We start from the raw sequence: 14,787 nt of genomic DNA on the forward strand, positions 1-14,787 counted from the left end.
TCTAAAATGAAAGTTATTGAAACGCACAGTTTTGCATTCTCTCTTCTATGCTTCTCTTCTCCGAGTGCCTTCTCTCCATTCTCTTTTCTTCAGGCGGTTGATTCTCGTTCTCTCTTCCATTCTCTTCTCTATTTCTCTCTCATTGCCATTATCTCTATTTTTTTGTTCTTTTGGAGAGAGACAGAGTCCCGATTCATAGGCATGTAGAGGCCAAAGAACCAACGGTCAAGATCTGCCAAACCAACCACTATTCATGGCTGTGCTCAGTCCGGTGACCTTCTTGGATTTCAATGGCTACTCTGAGACAACCCGTCTCTTATCAACCCGTCTTAAGATCCCATTCTCTCTCTTTATACGAGCTGGATTTTTTCCTTTGGCCCAAAATCGTAATTCTTTTGTGTACTTTCAGTTTTATGGCTCTTTTTTTTTTTTTTTTTTTTTGGAAAAGGGTGCAAATTGTGTCCTAAAAATTGAATGAATTGAACACATTTGAGCCCTATGCTCGACTACCATATACTTTTGATCCGAGGGGAATGAATTTTGGTGGGTAAGGGATGTTGTATTAGTTTCTCAAGGAAATTCAAACTGTCATTGCCTAATGCCAGAATTTTGTTTTTCTGTTTTTCTTTCTTAAACCTGTTAGTGTTGAGAGTGTTTGGCAGGTCGGTGCAGATTTGTGGTTCAGTTTGGAGAGGAAACATGCACAAAAAAATTGACGTTTTTATTGATATCAAGAATAGAAACGCAAATGGATCTATTGGGACGAATGAATTTCATGTTAGTGTGCATTAAGGGTTGCATTGAGCCTTTATTATTGTTCTATAATTCAATCGTCATTTTTTTTAACCGTGCATTGGATACAGAGGGTCTCATTAGGTAAATTTACTAGAGTTTCATAATGTGTGTAATGCGACGATTGCATATACTAGAGAATCTGTCAATGCTGAATAGGGTCTCGAGGCATAAAAATGAGCACGTTTAGAATAGTTAGGATGAACAAGGAGCAGATGAGTAGTAACTTCAGCAAACGTTGGAGTGGAAGCAATGTGTTGTCGGCAGTAATACTGTTAGTAAAAAAGATTAAAATGCATAGCGTTTATTTTTGTTATTGTGTTTTTCTTTTGCTTATGTATATCTGCTTCTATTTTAAAGAGTTGAAGAAATCTGGTTTGCTTTTCATTGTGTTCGTTGATCCACTCTGAAACCTGCATCTTATATGAAGTTGTTTATTCTTCTATTTAATGCATTCCTTTTGTTTGCTTGATTTCAGATGGCACAGATGCCACTTCACGTTTCTGCTGGTTATAACAAGGCTAAGATAGTCAAATTTCTTCTTGATCGACAAAGGGCAGATCATAAGGTTGAGTTGGAAGCCAAGAACATGGTAAGTATTAATATAATTGGTTTTTCTTTTGGAAAAAGTGTGTACATTACAATGATGCTTGGGATTTATTAAGCCTATGCTCACGACTTATTGATCTTGTTATTGATTCCTGAGTGTCAAATTGCTGTGCTTTGCAGTATGGAGAAACTCCTTTGCACATGGCAACAAAGAATGGATGCAATGATGTTGCACAGTTGCTTTGGTCATGGTGCCATTATTGAAGCCAAAGCAAATTTGCTTTTTCTTATTACCTTATGATCCATTTTTGAAAAGTTCAAATTAAAAGTGGGATTTAGATTTCTGATGGTAAACTCAATTTTGTGCTGTCTTATTAATGCAGAATGGAATTACACTATTAAATCTTGCTGTTTGGTACTCACTTCGAGCTGAAGATTGCTCGACTGCCAATACATTGCTCGAGTACAATGTTGACTATAGGGCTAAGGATAATGTACAGTGGATTGCAATTGTTTGAGGGGGATTTCCCGATGGTTAAAAGAACACCAAAAAGACCGGAAACTTTACTTTCTTTTTTATCCCGGTAACTTTCCAGGCAACCAAACAGATCAGTTTCGTGTAGGCTCGAGAAAGAAAGTATCCATGGAAGAACAGAGTAAACTGAAAGTGTGGTGGAGGTGAGAAATGGGGAAAAGAGGAAAAAAAAATAGAAAGGTTTGGGATTGGCAAATGGTTGTGACGCTCATGGAGTGGCAATCGACAAAGGAGAGATTGACGAAGGGGATCTGGTATTGGTAGTCTTTTTCTCTTCGTTTTCTTTCTTTGTTTCTACTTTTCTTTTAAAATAACTCTAACAACAGCAGTTCCACGTGAGCTTCATCCGCCACCCGCTTGCACCTAGAAGAATTGTAATAATTTTGACATTCATGGACGTTTGCACAATTAGCTTATACAGTAATTTGGAGGACGAAGCCAAGTGAGCCATAAAATCCAAGGAAAAAAAGTGTTAAGAATACCATTATTAATCAAATAATTTCATCCAAAACTATATTCTTGGCATGCAACCTAGAAAATATTAAGCATCCTGGCATTACTGCTTTCTTGTTTGAGCAGCAACCGATGCCAGAAGCTTTATTAATTCTGTGACAAAGATCTACATATTTACAACTTGAATTAAACAGAAAGACATTTCTCTAATCTTTCAGCATCTGACGAAGATACTTGGAACTATCTTTGTATATACATCGAATGAGACTTACAAATGTCTCTCTACAACTGCATGCAAAAATTTAATCGGCAGCACTCACCAACACTATTTTCCAAACTTACAAATATACTCAAACCATTTTGTTGTCACTTCTTCTCATAATCCATTACTGTATTTCGGAGTTTCCCGTATCCTGTTTCTTTTTAAAGCCACAGTCCTCCTTATTGAGAACCATTTTAGCACACTGAAAAGCTTTGTCCATCTCCTCTGAGCTTTACCAACAGCAGCAACAGGTGTAGAACGTGCCAACAGGAAGTTGTCAACAGCATTCTGAAGATCCGATTGTGATCCTAAATTCGGAGGGTCAAGATCAGTATCAAAAAATTGTAGATGATCCTCATCACAGAAAGCTTGAGACATTGGCGCTGTGTCGCAAATCAGGGAGTTGGTGACTTGGCCTGGGAAACTCAAAGCCTGGTCATATCTTAGACCCATGCCATCAATACTGGGCAAGGCATAATCATCCAAACCACTTGTGCTCCCAACGGAATAGATGGATGAAATGATATCAGGAGAAGAGGCGCTTTGTTGTGTATAATCAAAGCCACCAATCTTGTGAGAAGCCAAAAACTTGCTCCCATTAGAACTCTCTGTCCTGGGTGAGTTCACGGCATAAAGAACATTGGTTAACTGTGAAGAGCCACCCACAAGAGAGGCTTCATCATCGAAAGTGATGACTTCCCCCCGGTGTTCGAATGCAGAAATCACCAAGTTATGGGCCTCAGCCTGAGGGAAAAAAGTTGATTATAAGAAGTCAGACATCACCAAGAGAAAGGGAGAAAACAATGAAAATAAACCAGATCTGAGGTAATAAGAAAAGTGCCTTCTCAGTTTCTGAAAGCTTATCAACAGGAACATATTGGCCTTCTGAAAATAGTCCCATCACTTTTCCCACAACATTAAAAACCACACCAGTTTTTTCTTGAGAATTTGGAGTGTACACGTGCATCCTCTTATCAAGTATACACGTCCGAGCATGCTCCACGGTGACTTCCCACATCTTAGCTGACATACCTGTGCCAAGTATCTACACATGTCCAAAACAATTGCCATAATTACTATATTCAAAGAGAGGAGACTTTAATCCATTTTTTCTGAAGCTTTTGAAAATTCTCGTGAAAAGCAGTCAGTGTTGTTCAGCTTGTCTGCAGAAGCTCAATGTCTGAGCATTGGTTCATAGGTTTCACCAAGAACACCGATTAAGTCTTGATTCCAAGAGACAGAACATAACCCTAGCTTCAGACTTTACTCTAGAAATAAATGCACACATGTTGGCGTCTGCACCATCCAAGAAGGATTCACCAGACCAATCTCAATTGAGACATTTCTAAGTCATGCACCATGCCAATGTAAAAAATAACTGAAGATGCAACTCTAGCCATGTCTATTCATGTTCAACATTGACACACATCATGATCTGACTAAAACACAGAAGCTAAAATCAAAATCCCTTTATCCCTCTAGTGCACCAACAAAATTTTCCCTTGGAAAGCACCCAAGTGTATCCATTATCCTCAATAAAACAATAGGGCTTTTAAAACCAGTAAACTCTTTCTTGTTTTCAGATTTTTACATATATAGACCAGTAAATCAATACAACAGTACACCATCCTTCACAGGACATTTAGACACTGGTAATAGTACCTTAAAACAAAAATTATGGACATTAAGTAGCAGATAGAGGTAAGTGTGGTTAAAGTAGTAGATGAAGTAGTACTTACAAAAAAAAAAGTAGTAGATATTGTTCGGAAGGAAAATTAATAGAGGTAAGTGTACTTATAATTACGTTTCGGAGCCTTGAAGGATCTATGAAGAGTAGGATCAAAAAATCCTTCACAGTGTTGATGTTTTCCCGACTCAAACGCTTATGGAAAGCTCCATCTTTGCCAATCTTCTCTAATCTCCATACTTCATCGAACAGAGAAGGAGGGTGATGTTTCTTGTACACTGCAACCAGAATCAGAAGTTACAATGGAGTTTCATTTGATCTCAGTTACTTTAGAAACCTAAGATGCTAACTATTTTTGTCAACTAAGTTTAGGTGTATACTTTATAAGCTATAGAAGAAAGTCATGGAAGACATGATAATAACTTGTTCAAATCACAAGATCAAATTAATAGAATAACTTAACTTTCCAATTAGACTCTATACATAATGATGTGAATTCAATATTTTTGGGTAGCTATTTGATACGTTGCATGAATCGATAGCACTAACGAGCAGAGAGCACAAAAGGATGGGAAAGTAATATAATAGAAAATAGTCAAACAAAGAACTTGAACATTCAAAATAAAATTTCATCATGATGAAAATATATTTTCTTTTTGATAAGTAATAAGAGAGTTTTCAGCCATAAAAGACTAACATTATACATCTTGAAGTTGGATTTTTTATAAATCAAAGCAAAAGAATATTGAAAACAAGTACTCACATTCTCCACGGTGATCCCTGACAATAAAGGATTCTGTCTTTGCTTCTCTTACTCTTGTTCCATTGATGTTATCAACAACTCTTGCACCTAGCCTGAACCTACGGCTTCTTGTCCAGCTTGAATTATCTGTAAAAGATATCTCACTCACTAAACCAGTGCCCTCTTTAAGATTTACAAACGCATCTCCTGTAAGTAGGGGTTTTTTTCCTTCCCTTTCTCTCACAATGTTGTTCTTAAACTCTTCAGCTGTCCAATTCTCATTCTCATCACCATCAAAGTCACCCTCAAGAACTACAATTTCCACCTTAGCAGAGGATTCTGACCCAGATTTTACAGTTTGCCCAGTAAGAATATCAACTAAAGCCACTTGTATGTTAGAATAATCATCTCCTTCGATTCGAGCTCCAGTAAATACAGGAAGAGATAGGTTGTTAACGAACTTAAGCTGTAGGCTTCTTGACTCAGAGACATGAACATCATTCCCACAATTCCTGAACAGTATGGCAGAAATGCATCATCTATCGAATCTTATTGCTTAGGGAAGTTAACAATATAACGTTTGAAAAAAAATCTTAATCACCAGAGTATCATTTCTTACTGTTTCATGCTGTTCAAATGCTTTCTTAGGGCCAATTCAACTTCCTCTCTGACCTGTTAACACATGACATCATTGAATATTGACCAACTATACAACCACCAATTGAAACTATTACCAATATAAATTTAGAACAGAAACAATTGCAAGATAAGGGAGCTAACAACTCATAGAATTGATTTTATTGGATTTTGGAAAAGGAAAGAGAAAAAGTTGAATAAAAATATTATAAAGTTAAAAAATTGTTTGAATATAATTTTTTAATATTCTTTTTGTTTTGAAATTTGAGAAAGTTGTATTATTTTTTGTGTTTTGTTTGGGAGTTTGGGAAAGTTGTAATAATTAAGAAATGATTAAATGAAAATTTTGAAGATTTGAAATTGAAAAGTGTTTCGGGTTTGAGTGATGTTTGTGAAAGAAATATAGAACACTTGTGAACTAGCCCTTAGTGCTTCAATTCACAGAATGATTTCCAGTCACCTTCATACCCCATAAATTAGAAAGAATACAATATTTGCAACTGATTTTAGAAACAACGGCACACATAAAGAACATGAACAAGACTTGGCAATAGTTGGTCATAATTTCTTCAGTAGATCAAACAATTATTTAGAACCATGTGATTCTTTATGGCCACAACAGTGCTATTGTGCTAAAGAAATCCTCAAACTCACAAAGGAATCATATTAAATTGAGCTCTGAGATCTTTTTAAATGTGCAGTGTATGTGTGGAAGGTTGCAAGTAAAACTAAATTCATAATAATTGCAAGAAAGGTACGAGTGAAAAATTAAACAGCTCAAACGACATGAATTTACAACCTACAGAAAATTAAGAAATAGACTAGAGAAAAACAGTACCATCACATCTCTATATTATCACTATTTTAACCAATAATATAGCAAACAGAAAACCAATTGCCAAGGCACAAAGAGCTGCAGCAGTCAGCACAGTATGGTTCTGACATTTTTAAAATCCTTATCTATCAAGTTAGGAACCTTGGGGATTTATGAGGTAATGATATGATCATAAGCTTCGCCATTCTTGAAGGAAAGGAAATTTCTGTAAAATTATGTTAGATGAAGTTCACAGTGTCTAACATAGAATCCAGATGTATGTTAGAATCCCAAAAACTGAATTCATAAGCTCTATAGCTTCTACAAAATTAATGTATTCTCCATATATGGTATTGCATTATACCATGTAACTCGATCTCATAAAAGTGGCAACCATGACTGAGAATATGGACCAATTAAAATGTTTGCTTAGTAATAAGAGCAAAGTCATCAGACAATGGAAGATACCGGTGGGCAGCCTATAGTGAGTGCCATCATAGAGTGGGTTGACATGCATGTTAGCTGCAACTTGCAAAGCCATGGTAGTAACTTACATCAACGATGCTTAGAAGGGTCTATACAGATGACTTCTATCAATATTAAATTAATGCGGGGTTTATCAAATTCATTCAAAAAACCCACCAATTATATATTCAGAATTATACTTCCAAATGAATTAGCATGGACAGAGAAAAGAAGTATTCTAACACAAATTTTAAGTTCAATATATACAGTCCAGCAAATTACCAAAGTTGCTTTTTTTATATAGACTCCCTCTCTTGAGAAAATCTTGACCATGGATAATTTGAAGATGCGTGGTTTCATTGTTATGGATTGGTGTTCCATGTGTAAGAAGCATGGAGAATCTGTGGATCATTTACTTTTGCATCGTGAGGCGGCAAGGGTTTTGTGGGATGGGATTTTTTGTAGAACTGGGCTGGCTTGGGTGATGCCTTTGAGTGTGATTGATCTTCTTGCGTGTTGGAACGGGCTACACGGTTGCTCTCAAGTGGATGCGGTTTGGAAGATGGTTCCTTTGTCTCATGTGGTGTGTTTGGACGGAAATGAATGAGGGGTATTTCAATGATAAGGATTACTTTGGAGGAACTTCGGAATTTGTTTGTGCACTCTTTATTGCTTTGGTTTTCTACTTTATTGATTAACGGAGCTTCTGCTCATGATTTTTTGTTGTCGTTTTCTGCTTCTTAAAATGTATTTAGGTGTTTTCTTTTGTATGTACATGGGCATCGCCTATTTCCTTCTATTTAATAAAAATGTCTTTCTTACTTATAAAGAAGAAATGTATCTAAAAAAGATAACTTACGACTTTACGAATCAAAGGCTCTAGAATCGGCTCCAGCAAATGATGGACTGATTGCCTCCTCATAACCTCCAAAACCACACTGAATGTCATTAACAAAATCATTAGCAATCAAATTTATGGGAAACAGGGTCACACGTTTCGTCCAGTGTTATTATAAGTCAGTCTGGTCCAGTGTATCATCAAATTCACAGAAGTTGCTAGCAAATTTGCTAACATCAAAAGTAACCCACTTCATACTCGGTACATTTATCATCAATAGCTCTCTCATATCTTATTTACTGCTCGTCAAAATTTTAAAACTTAATACCTACCTATAAATGGCGATCCTAAAATAATGTATCCAAGACATGGAGCCGAAAGCACTGACATCTAAAGGGAAAAGCAATTTTCACTGAGCATACTCAACATAGCCATTCTTCAATCGGAGACCCTTTTTCTACTATCTTCCCCCAGAATTTATAGCACTCATAACCTTTTCTAGAAAACAAAAGAAACAACATTAGTAGTCCAAACCCACACCCGTACAGTACTGGAACTCCGACCTTACCCTCCACCGTTTGTTTTAAAGGAAAGAAGGTTTAATTTTGTCGAAGGACCATTGGCATCACGTCTCCAAGATAACAAAGCCAGCAGCAATCAAATTCCGAATGGACAATACGCATTTAAGCAAACTTTCCACGAGAGAAGAAAACACAGCTCAGTTATTACCAAACCCAGTTCGGTTCACACCATATATCACAGTAATGAATGACACTGGTCAACAATTTTCACTAAAAAAGCACAACCCACTTCCTTTCGCATATAATAATCCACTTAGCCCCAACAAGATTTCTACTAACCTTAGCATAGCAACAATAGAGAGAAAAGTTCCTATCAATAAATAGAAAAAAAAAAAAAAAAAACAATAGAGAGGAGAAATCGAGAGCTAGTATCAAATAAGTCCCTCTTACTTCTTCAAGGTAGGAATCCTCCTACGCTTATCCTCGGAAGAACTACCCTCTGGCCGGGCCTTCACGTCCTCTTGCTGCCTCTTCTGCGACATCATGAAAGCCCAGCAACACCCACAACACTGTTCGGTGGGTGTTGCAGCAAACCATGAACATCAACAACAAAAAAACAACAATATCTAAAGAGACAACATGCGGCGCAGCAATAATAAGCAGACTAGACAGCTATATATATACACACACACACACACACAACCATAATAAATGACAATTAAGAAGTAAACTCCAAAATCATTCAAGTACTTGTGTGTCATCTTTCTACCCAGAATCCATTGTCTAAATTTGGTTGCGTCTGGGATGCTTCTCGGCCCTGAGGCTCTCCCATAACCCCATTCATCTTCTTTTGGCTCTTTGGGTCCAAACCAAAACGCCTCAAATGGCTATTTGGCATTGCAGAGTGGAAGCGTTGAGGATCGAGCATGGGAGATAGATTAGGGAGGACTATGGAGTTTGTGGGGCCCAATTCAAAGCGCGTTACGGACTTGGTTGAGAGACGGGGGGGCCCACCCACAGAAAGACGCGGGTTTCGGTGAGTATATATCTATCTATTTGGCGCGTTACGTGACCAAACCACTCATCTATATGACCATAACACTACATCTATTGCCAAACAATGGGTCCACTCTCCTTCGATTTGTAACATCGGATTCTCCCCTTTTGTAAAATAAAAAAAAAATTAAAAATTAAAAAAAAAAACAAAAAAACAAATTACACATGTTATTGCAATGGATTTACAACGCCTCTTGTGTTTTATCATAATATTTGTATATTTAAAAATACTATAATCATAAAAAAAAATTTATAAAATAAACTCACAAATTGATATGATTTCATATAATACGTTAGATTTATTTTATAATAAAATTAATTTTATAATCTAACGTTTAACATTAAACAACGTCAATTTATGAATGTGTTTTATAAGATTTCTTTATAGTTAAATCATTTCTCTTTTATATTTAAATATTGTGTATGATGTATCAATTGATAGATTTTATTAAGTAATTTAGGAGTAACGATATTTAAATACTCACCTTCTTTCTTGACATGTCATGTGCATAATTATTATTAATTTTCAACGACACTAGAGCATCATCAATAGATTAGTCAAAGTTAAATAATATTTTTTTATGAATATAAGATAAATTTAATTTTTTATTATTCTATTCACATAAATCTCCATATTGAAATAGCTATTTTTTCATTTTATAACAATAAAATAATATAAGATGAATTTAGTTTTAGTTATTCACATTAAATTTCTATCTTAGAATATCGATTTATTCGTTATAGAATAATGAGTAACTAAAAATATTTATTTTTTTTAATTATTAATTTATTTAATTTTATTATATTTTACTATTCTACCTATTATATATTAATTAATAATCATATTCTAATTAAATTAATATATTATTAACTCAAATTAATATATTAATTGTGATAAAATATGTGATAGAAAGAAAGGGAGGGAGAAATAATTGATAAAATATATATTTGATGTATGTACAATAACTTTTAAATTTAAAAAAAATTTTAAAAGTTACTGTAGTTAAATTCTAATTATTTGGAATTTAGCTAATTCATTGTGAGTATATTTTACTCTCTAATAACTAAATACTCAATAAATTTAATTTTTAACTAATTTATTGAAGATGCTCTTGCATCGTATAATAGAATGAAAGTATAACATATCCTAATTGTGAAATTGCATAACAATTATTACGTATTCGTGACCTTTTTTTTCCTTTTTTCCTAAATTCCCATTTCACGTGTTTGATTGCTCGAGCCATCAAATCTAAATGAATCATATTATCGTGTAAGTTGTTGATCATGCAAGGAAAAAAATATTCACAAGAATCAATTGTTTTTATCAGCACCATTGTGATTGATAAGAAAGAAGACAAATGGGTAGGGCTTGAATTGTTGAGCACTTGCTTTGATATCATAATCAAGCTTTGATATCATATAATTATTATAATTTTTTTAAATTTTCATACAAAATATAATAAATAATTTAATTTTTTTAAATTTTAAAATAAAAATAATATTATAACAATATTTTATCTAACTTTTAACAAAATATTTTATCTCATTTTATCTGAACTACATAACTAGACGAGACCTTAAGTTTGAAAAATAATTTGCACGTAAAGGGAGAATAGACCGCACACGAGAGCAAAGAGAGAATGGTCGAATGAAAAACATATTTCAAATTCTAAACCAAACACATAAATTATTCATATAATTGTTTTATATATATATATATATTATAATTTTTAAAGCTCAAATTTGATTCAAGCATATATACAAATTTAGTGTGTCAAACACAATAATCACAACATGGATAATATTGAATAGATCATCCACAACTAGACTCGTGTTTTTGATATATTACATGTCATGTTGATTATTCAATGTCCAATCTTGTCTCCGATCGAATATATGACCCATGAATTTCACACCCAATACACTCCACATGCTAAATCCGAAATACACTACAATTAGGCCAAAACAAACATTATTTTCACGATTGGTTTACTACGCAGCACTTAGAATTCACCAAATGATAAAGGAAAAAAACTAGAAATCTAACAAGTAGGGATGAATCTAGGAATCAATCAGCTTCTTAGTAAAATAAGAAAAATGAACCTTCAAATTTATGTTGTTTTTTCCTCCAATTTTGTTGTGGGGGAAGGCCCTCAAACCTTCCTTAGATTCAGCACTAAAATACTCTAAACTAATTGTAGACCTAATCAAATAAATATATCACTTGAATGTTGGAAAGTGCATTAGAAGACCTTTGTTCTTGCAAAAAGTCCAAATCCAGGTAAAAAAAAAAAAAAATATATATATATATATATAGTTGCCGTTTGGATAATGAGAGTTGAATAAAATATTATTAGAATATTATTTTTTAATATTATTATTATTTTAAAATTTGAAAAAGTTGAATTGTTTATTATATTTTATGTGAAAATTTAAAAAATTTATAATAATGAGATGAGATAAAATGAGATAAAACATTTGAGGCTTATCTTATTAAATCAGCTCAAGTACTTTAAGTTTAAGAGAAGAAAGAAAAATCATCTTAGGTTGAAGCTCATGATTCTCTAAATCCACTAGAGTTTTCAATACACCTGCAACTTTTTTTCGTAACTTTATAAACAACTCTATGTTAAGTAGAAGTCGGTTGGTAGAATTTAAAATTTAAATAAAAAATTAGTATTTTTTTTTATATATATAAAGTAGCGCTATCACGTTGAGTGTAAAATAATTATATGAATATTATTATTCTAAGATATAGCATGACGAGGATTATAGGACTTAGGCGTGACAGAAACATATTAATTTCAATCTACAAAGTTGATCAACACACAATATACTTAATAATCATATTCTCCGAGCCTAGACGATGGTATAATAATAATAATAATAATAATAATAATAATAATAATAATAATAATAAATAATAAAGGTATAATTATTTTTAAAAAGGTAAATAAATATAAGACGTAACTGAAAAAAAAATTATTTTTTTAATAGTAGATCTCATTTTTTTTTAAAATAACTGCACGGCACTCTACGATTGTATGTAGCATTACTCTAAATTAATGTAAAGTTCTTGACTTTTTTTTTTTTTTTTTTTTGGCGTAAAGGTTATGTACTTGAATTCTTATTAAATAACCTATATGACTTTTTACATATAAAAATATATTTATATTTTTTTTCCCCAGAAAATTTTGTTTCCTTGATGTTGCTGCCCAGCTTGAGCCTGTGTTTGTTAAGATGGTCACGATGGTATGCAAAAAATATTTAATTGTATTGGATTTAGGACAAAAATATGATAATTTTTTTTTTGTAAAGAACTAATAATTTAAAACTAGAACTGCAAAATGGGCAACTCTCTGATTTTGGATGGTGAGAGTGTCTACAAACAATTTGCATACAAACCCTCCAAAATTAGTAATTTTACTAGATTAAGGACAAAAGGTATGAGATTTTTTGGTCGATAAGTACTATCGGTCTAGCCCAAAATCACCAAGAAATCACTCATATAAAAAAGAAAATCGAAGTGAAGCAAGATGAACGAACAATCCCTTGAAACTATTTACACCCTTAATTAACATGAGTTACTATGATTATGATTTTATAAACCATCTTTAATTAATAGAGGTGATTAGGGTTACGTGTTCGGATTTTTTGAATAAATAGTTCTTAATAATATAAGTCGTCACGATTTTAACTTAAGATTATTTCAAGTATAACCAATTTTAAATTTACAATCATTGTTATCACTACAACCATAGTTTAATTATTAAAAAAGGATTTATGCTACCAATAAATAAATCTAAAACTTTTTTTAAGCAAGATGCGATATCATATAAGATACAAATATCACTATCGTGATGAGTTTTTACTAGCATACCACCATACATGTTGTTTGTTGCGGTCCATTTCACAACTTGGGAATGTACCGAATGTGGTTAGAACGAAGTTTTTAAATGTTCTAACTTCTTAGGAATATTAATGAAGAGTATTTGGTAAGTCATCCTCGATGATTGAATATGGTATTCACTAGACTTGAGTATCAATTGCAAATTGAAAACAATAGAGTGATAGAGGCTATTGGAGTTTTGGCAGCAAAATCAAAGGAACAAAATGCAAACATCAGAAGATACCCATCAAACAACTCACCCTTCTACTTCCTGGAATCTTCCTTCCTACATCAATTTTATTTACCTTCCCAATAAATTTGTCTAAAGTATGCTACCAAAACAATATATTATTCAGACCCCAATTTGTTATTAAAAACTAAAAATCCAAGTCTTCACCTTCCCAAAATCTTGAGGATCAAAATCCTCCTGCTTCCAGGAATCTTCCTTACCACATCGATCTTAACATCCCAATTAATATTATTTTTCATAAAAAAGGAAAGAATAAATGAGAGAAAAACAAGTTTGTCTTTGGATATATATATATATATATATATATATATAATGATTTGTTATCTTTATCATTCTATTTAAATACACATATTAAACATTAATACGTGTGTTTAAATAGAAAAATAGAAATAATAAATCATATGTTGATGTATGATATAAGGAATTTATAAGTAAAATTTTAAAAAAATAAGTAAATCGCTCAGGATATGTTTATGCCTTATTTGTTTTTACATATAAGATAAGTTGAGATAAAAATTGAAAGTTGAATAAAATATTATTATAATATTTTTTTAATATTATTTTTGTTTGAAAATTTAAAAAAATTAAATTATTTATTTTATTTTGTATGAAGATTTAAAAAAATTATAATGATTTTAAAATAAGATGAGATGAATTGAGAGGAAATGAGTGAAGGAAACCATAAAAAGTAGTGTGAACACTGCACGATTTTTCGTGAAGTACTGGGCTAGGGCCCACGGGCTAGAAAACGGGCTTTCTCTTATTGTCACGTGGGCCCGTGTTGCGTGACATAAGCGGGTTGCATCACGTGTGGGAAAACACTAAACTCACCGATACACTATGTCGTTAATAGTAAATATTTTTAAATGATATTATAAATTTTTTTTAAAAAAAAATGTGTAAAGAAATTTAAAAAATGCATGAAAAATAATATATACAAAAAAAAGAAAATAGCCTTCTCGATGGGCAGTGTCGGGAATCACTCTCGATGGCCCTAGCACTATCCGGACTGGATCTACATAAATTTTACATAAAAGAAATTTATACGCATAATTATATATATGTTGCATCAAATCTATTTTATAATAAAAATATTTATACAGTCTAATAAATCACATTAAATCATTTCAGTGTATAAACTTTTTTATGTAAAATTTATGTGTAAACCAAACATTTCTCTAAAATTAAAGAGTTGTTTAAAAATTTAAAACTAATTTTGTCTAAATCATTTTTATTTACATATTTTAATAACTAAGGATAAACATATATTCTTCCTGGATTATAAGTATAAATAATTA

At 32.6% G+C, this 14,787-nt stretch overlaps 2 protein-coding genes across 4 annotated transcripts; one reads left to right on the forward strand and one right to left on the reverse strand.

Moving 5' to 3' along the window:
* LOC121234187 (serine/threonine-protein kinase TNNI3K-like) lies at nt 1–1,943 on the forward strand. Of its 2 annotated transcripts, none has more exons than XM_041130022.1 (3): nt 1–326; nt 1,271–1,384; nt 1,522–1,943. In XM_041130022.1, exons 1-3 carry the CDS (start codon nt 291–293, stop codon nt 1,603–1,605), a joined length of 234 nt encoding a protein of 77 aa, XP_040985956.1. In that variant the 5' UTR covers nt 1–290; the 3' UTR covers nt 1,606–1,943. The 2 variants fall into 2 exon arrangements, with proteins under 2 accessions (XP_040985956.1, XP_040985955.1); XM_041130021.1 differs by having other exon boundaries at nt 1,725–1,943.
* Nucleotides 1,944–2,408: 465 nt separating this feature from the next.
* LOC121234188 (calmodulin-binding protein 60 A-like) lies at nt 2,409–9,256 on the reverse strand. 2 transcript variants are annotated; one of them, XM_041130023.1, is made up of 8 exons: nt 9,064–9,256; nt 8,745–8,863; nt 7,795–7,873; nt 5,640–5,692; nt 5,042–5,532; nt 4,396–4,556; nt 3,433–3,636; nt 2,409–3,335 (listed from the first exon to the last, which is right to left on the reverse strand). In XM_041130023.1, the coding sequence occupies exons 1-8, from the start codon at nt 9,220–9,222 to the stop codon at nt 2,706–2,708; spliced, it is 1,896 nt and encodes a 631-aa protein (XP_040985957.1). In that variant the 5' UTR covers nt 9,223–9,256; the 3' UTR covers nt 2,409–2,705. The 2 variants fall into 2 exon arrangements, with proteins under 2 accessions (XP_040985957.1, XP_040985958.1); XM_041130024.1 differs by having other exon boundaries at nt 9,045–9,255.
* Between the last annotated feature and the right edge of the window lie 5,531 nt (nt 9,257–14,787).

The sequence above is a fragment of the Juglans microcarpa x Juglans regia genome, chromosome 6D (genome assembly GCF_004785595.1).
Source record: "Juglans microcarpa x Juglans regia isolate MS1-56 chromosome 6D, Jm3101_v1.0, whole genome shotgun sequence".
NCBI lineage: Eukaryota > Viridiplantae > Streptophyta > Magnoliopsida > Fagales > Juglandaceae > Juglans > Juglans microcarpa x Juglans regia.

Excerpts from the sequence above, each read along its gene's own strand:
- LOC121234187 (XM_041130021.1), top strand. The coding sequence starts at position 291 with ATGGCTACTCTGAGACAACCCGTCTCTTATCAACCC. Across the intron at positions 327-1,270 it reads AACCCGTCTCTTATCAACCC|ATGGCACAGATGCCACTTCA; the intron begins GTCTTAAGATCC and ends GCTTGATTTCAG. Across the intron at positions 1,385-1,724 it reads AGTTGGAAGCCAAGAACATG|AATGGAATTACACTATTAAA; the intron begins GTAAGTATTAAT and ends TTATTAATGCAG.
- LOC121234188 (XM_041130023.1), bottom strand. The coding sequence starts at position 9,222 with ATGCTCGATCCTCAACGCTTCCACTCTGCAATGCCAAATAGCCATTTG. Across the intron at positions 5,533-5,639 it reads CATTTGAACAGCATGAAACA|GAATTGTGGGAATGATGTTC; the intron begins GTAAGAAATGAT and ends CATACTGTTCAG. Across the intron at positions 3,637-4,395 it reads ATCCTTCAAGGCTCCGAAAC|ATACTTGGCACAGGTATGTC; the intron begins GTAATTATAAGT and ends GGACATGTGTAG.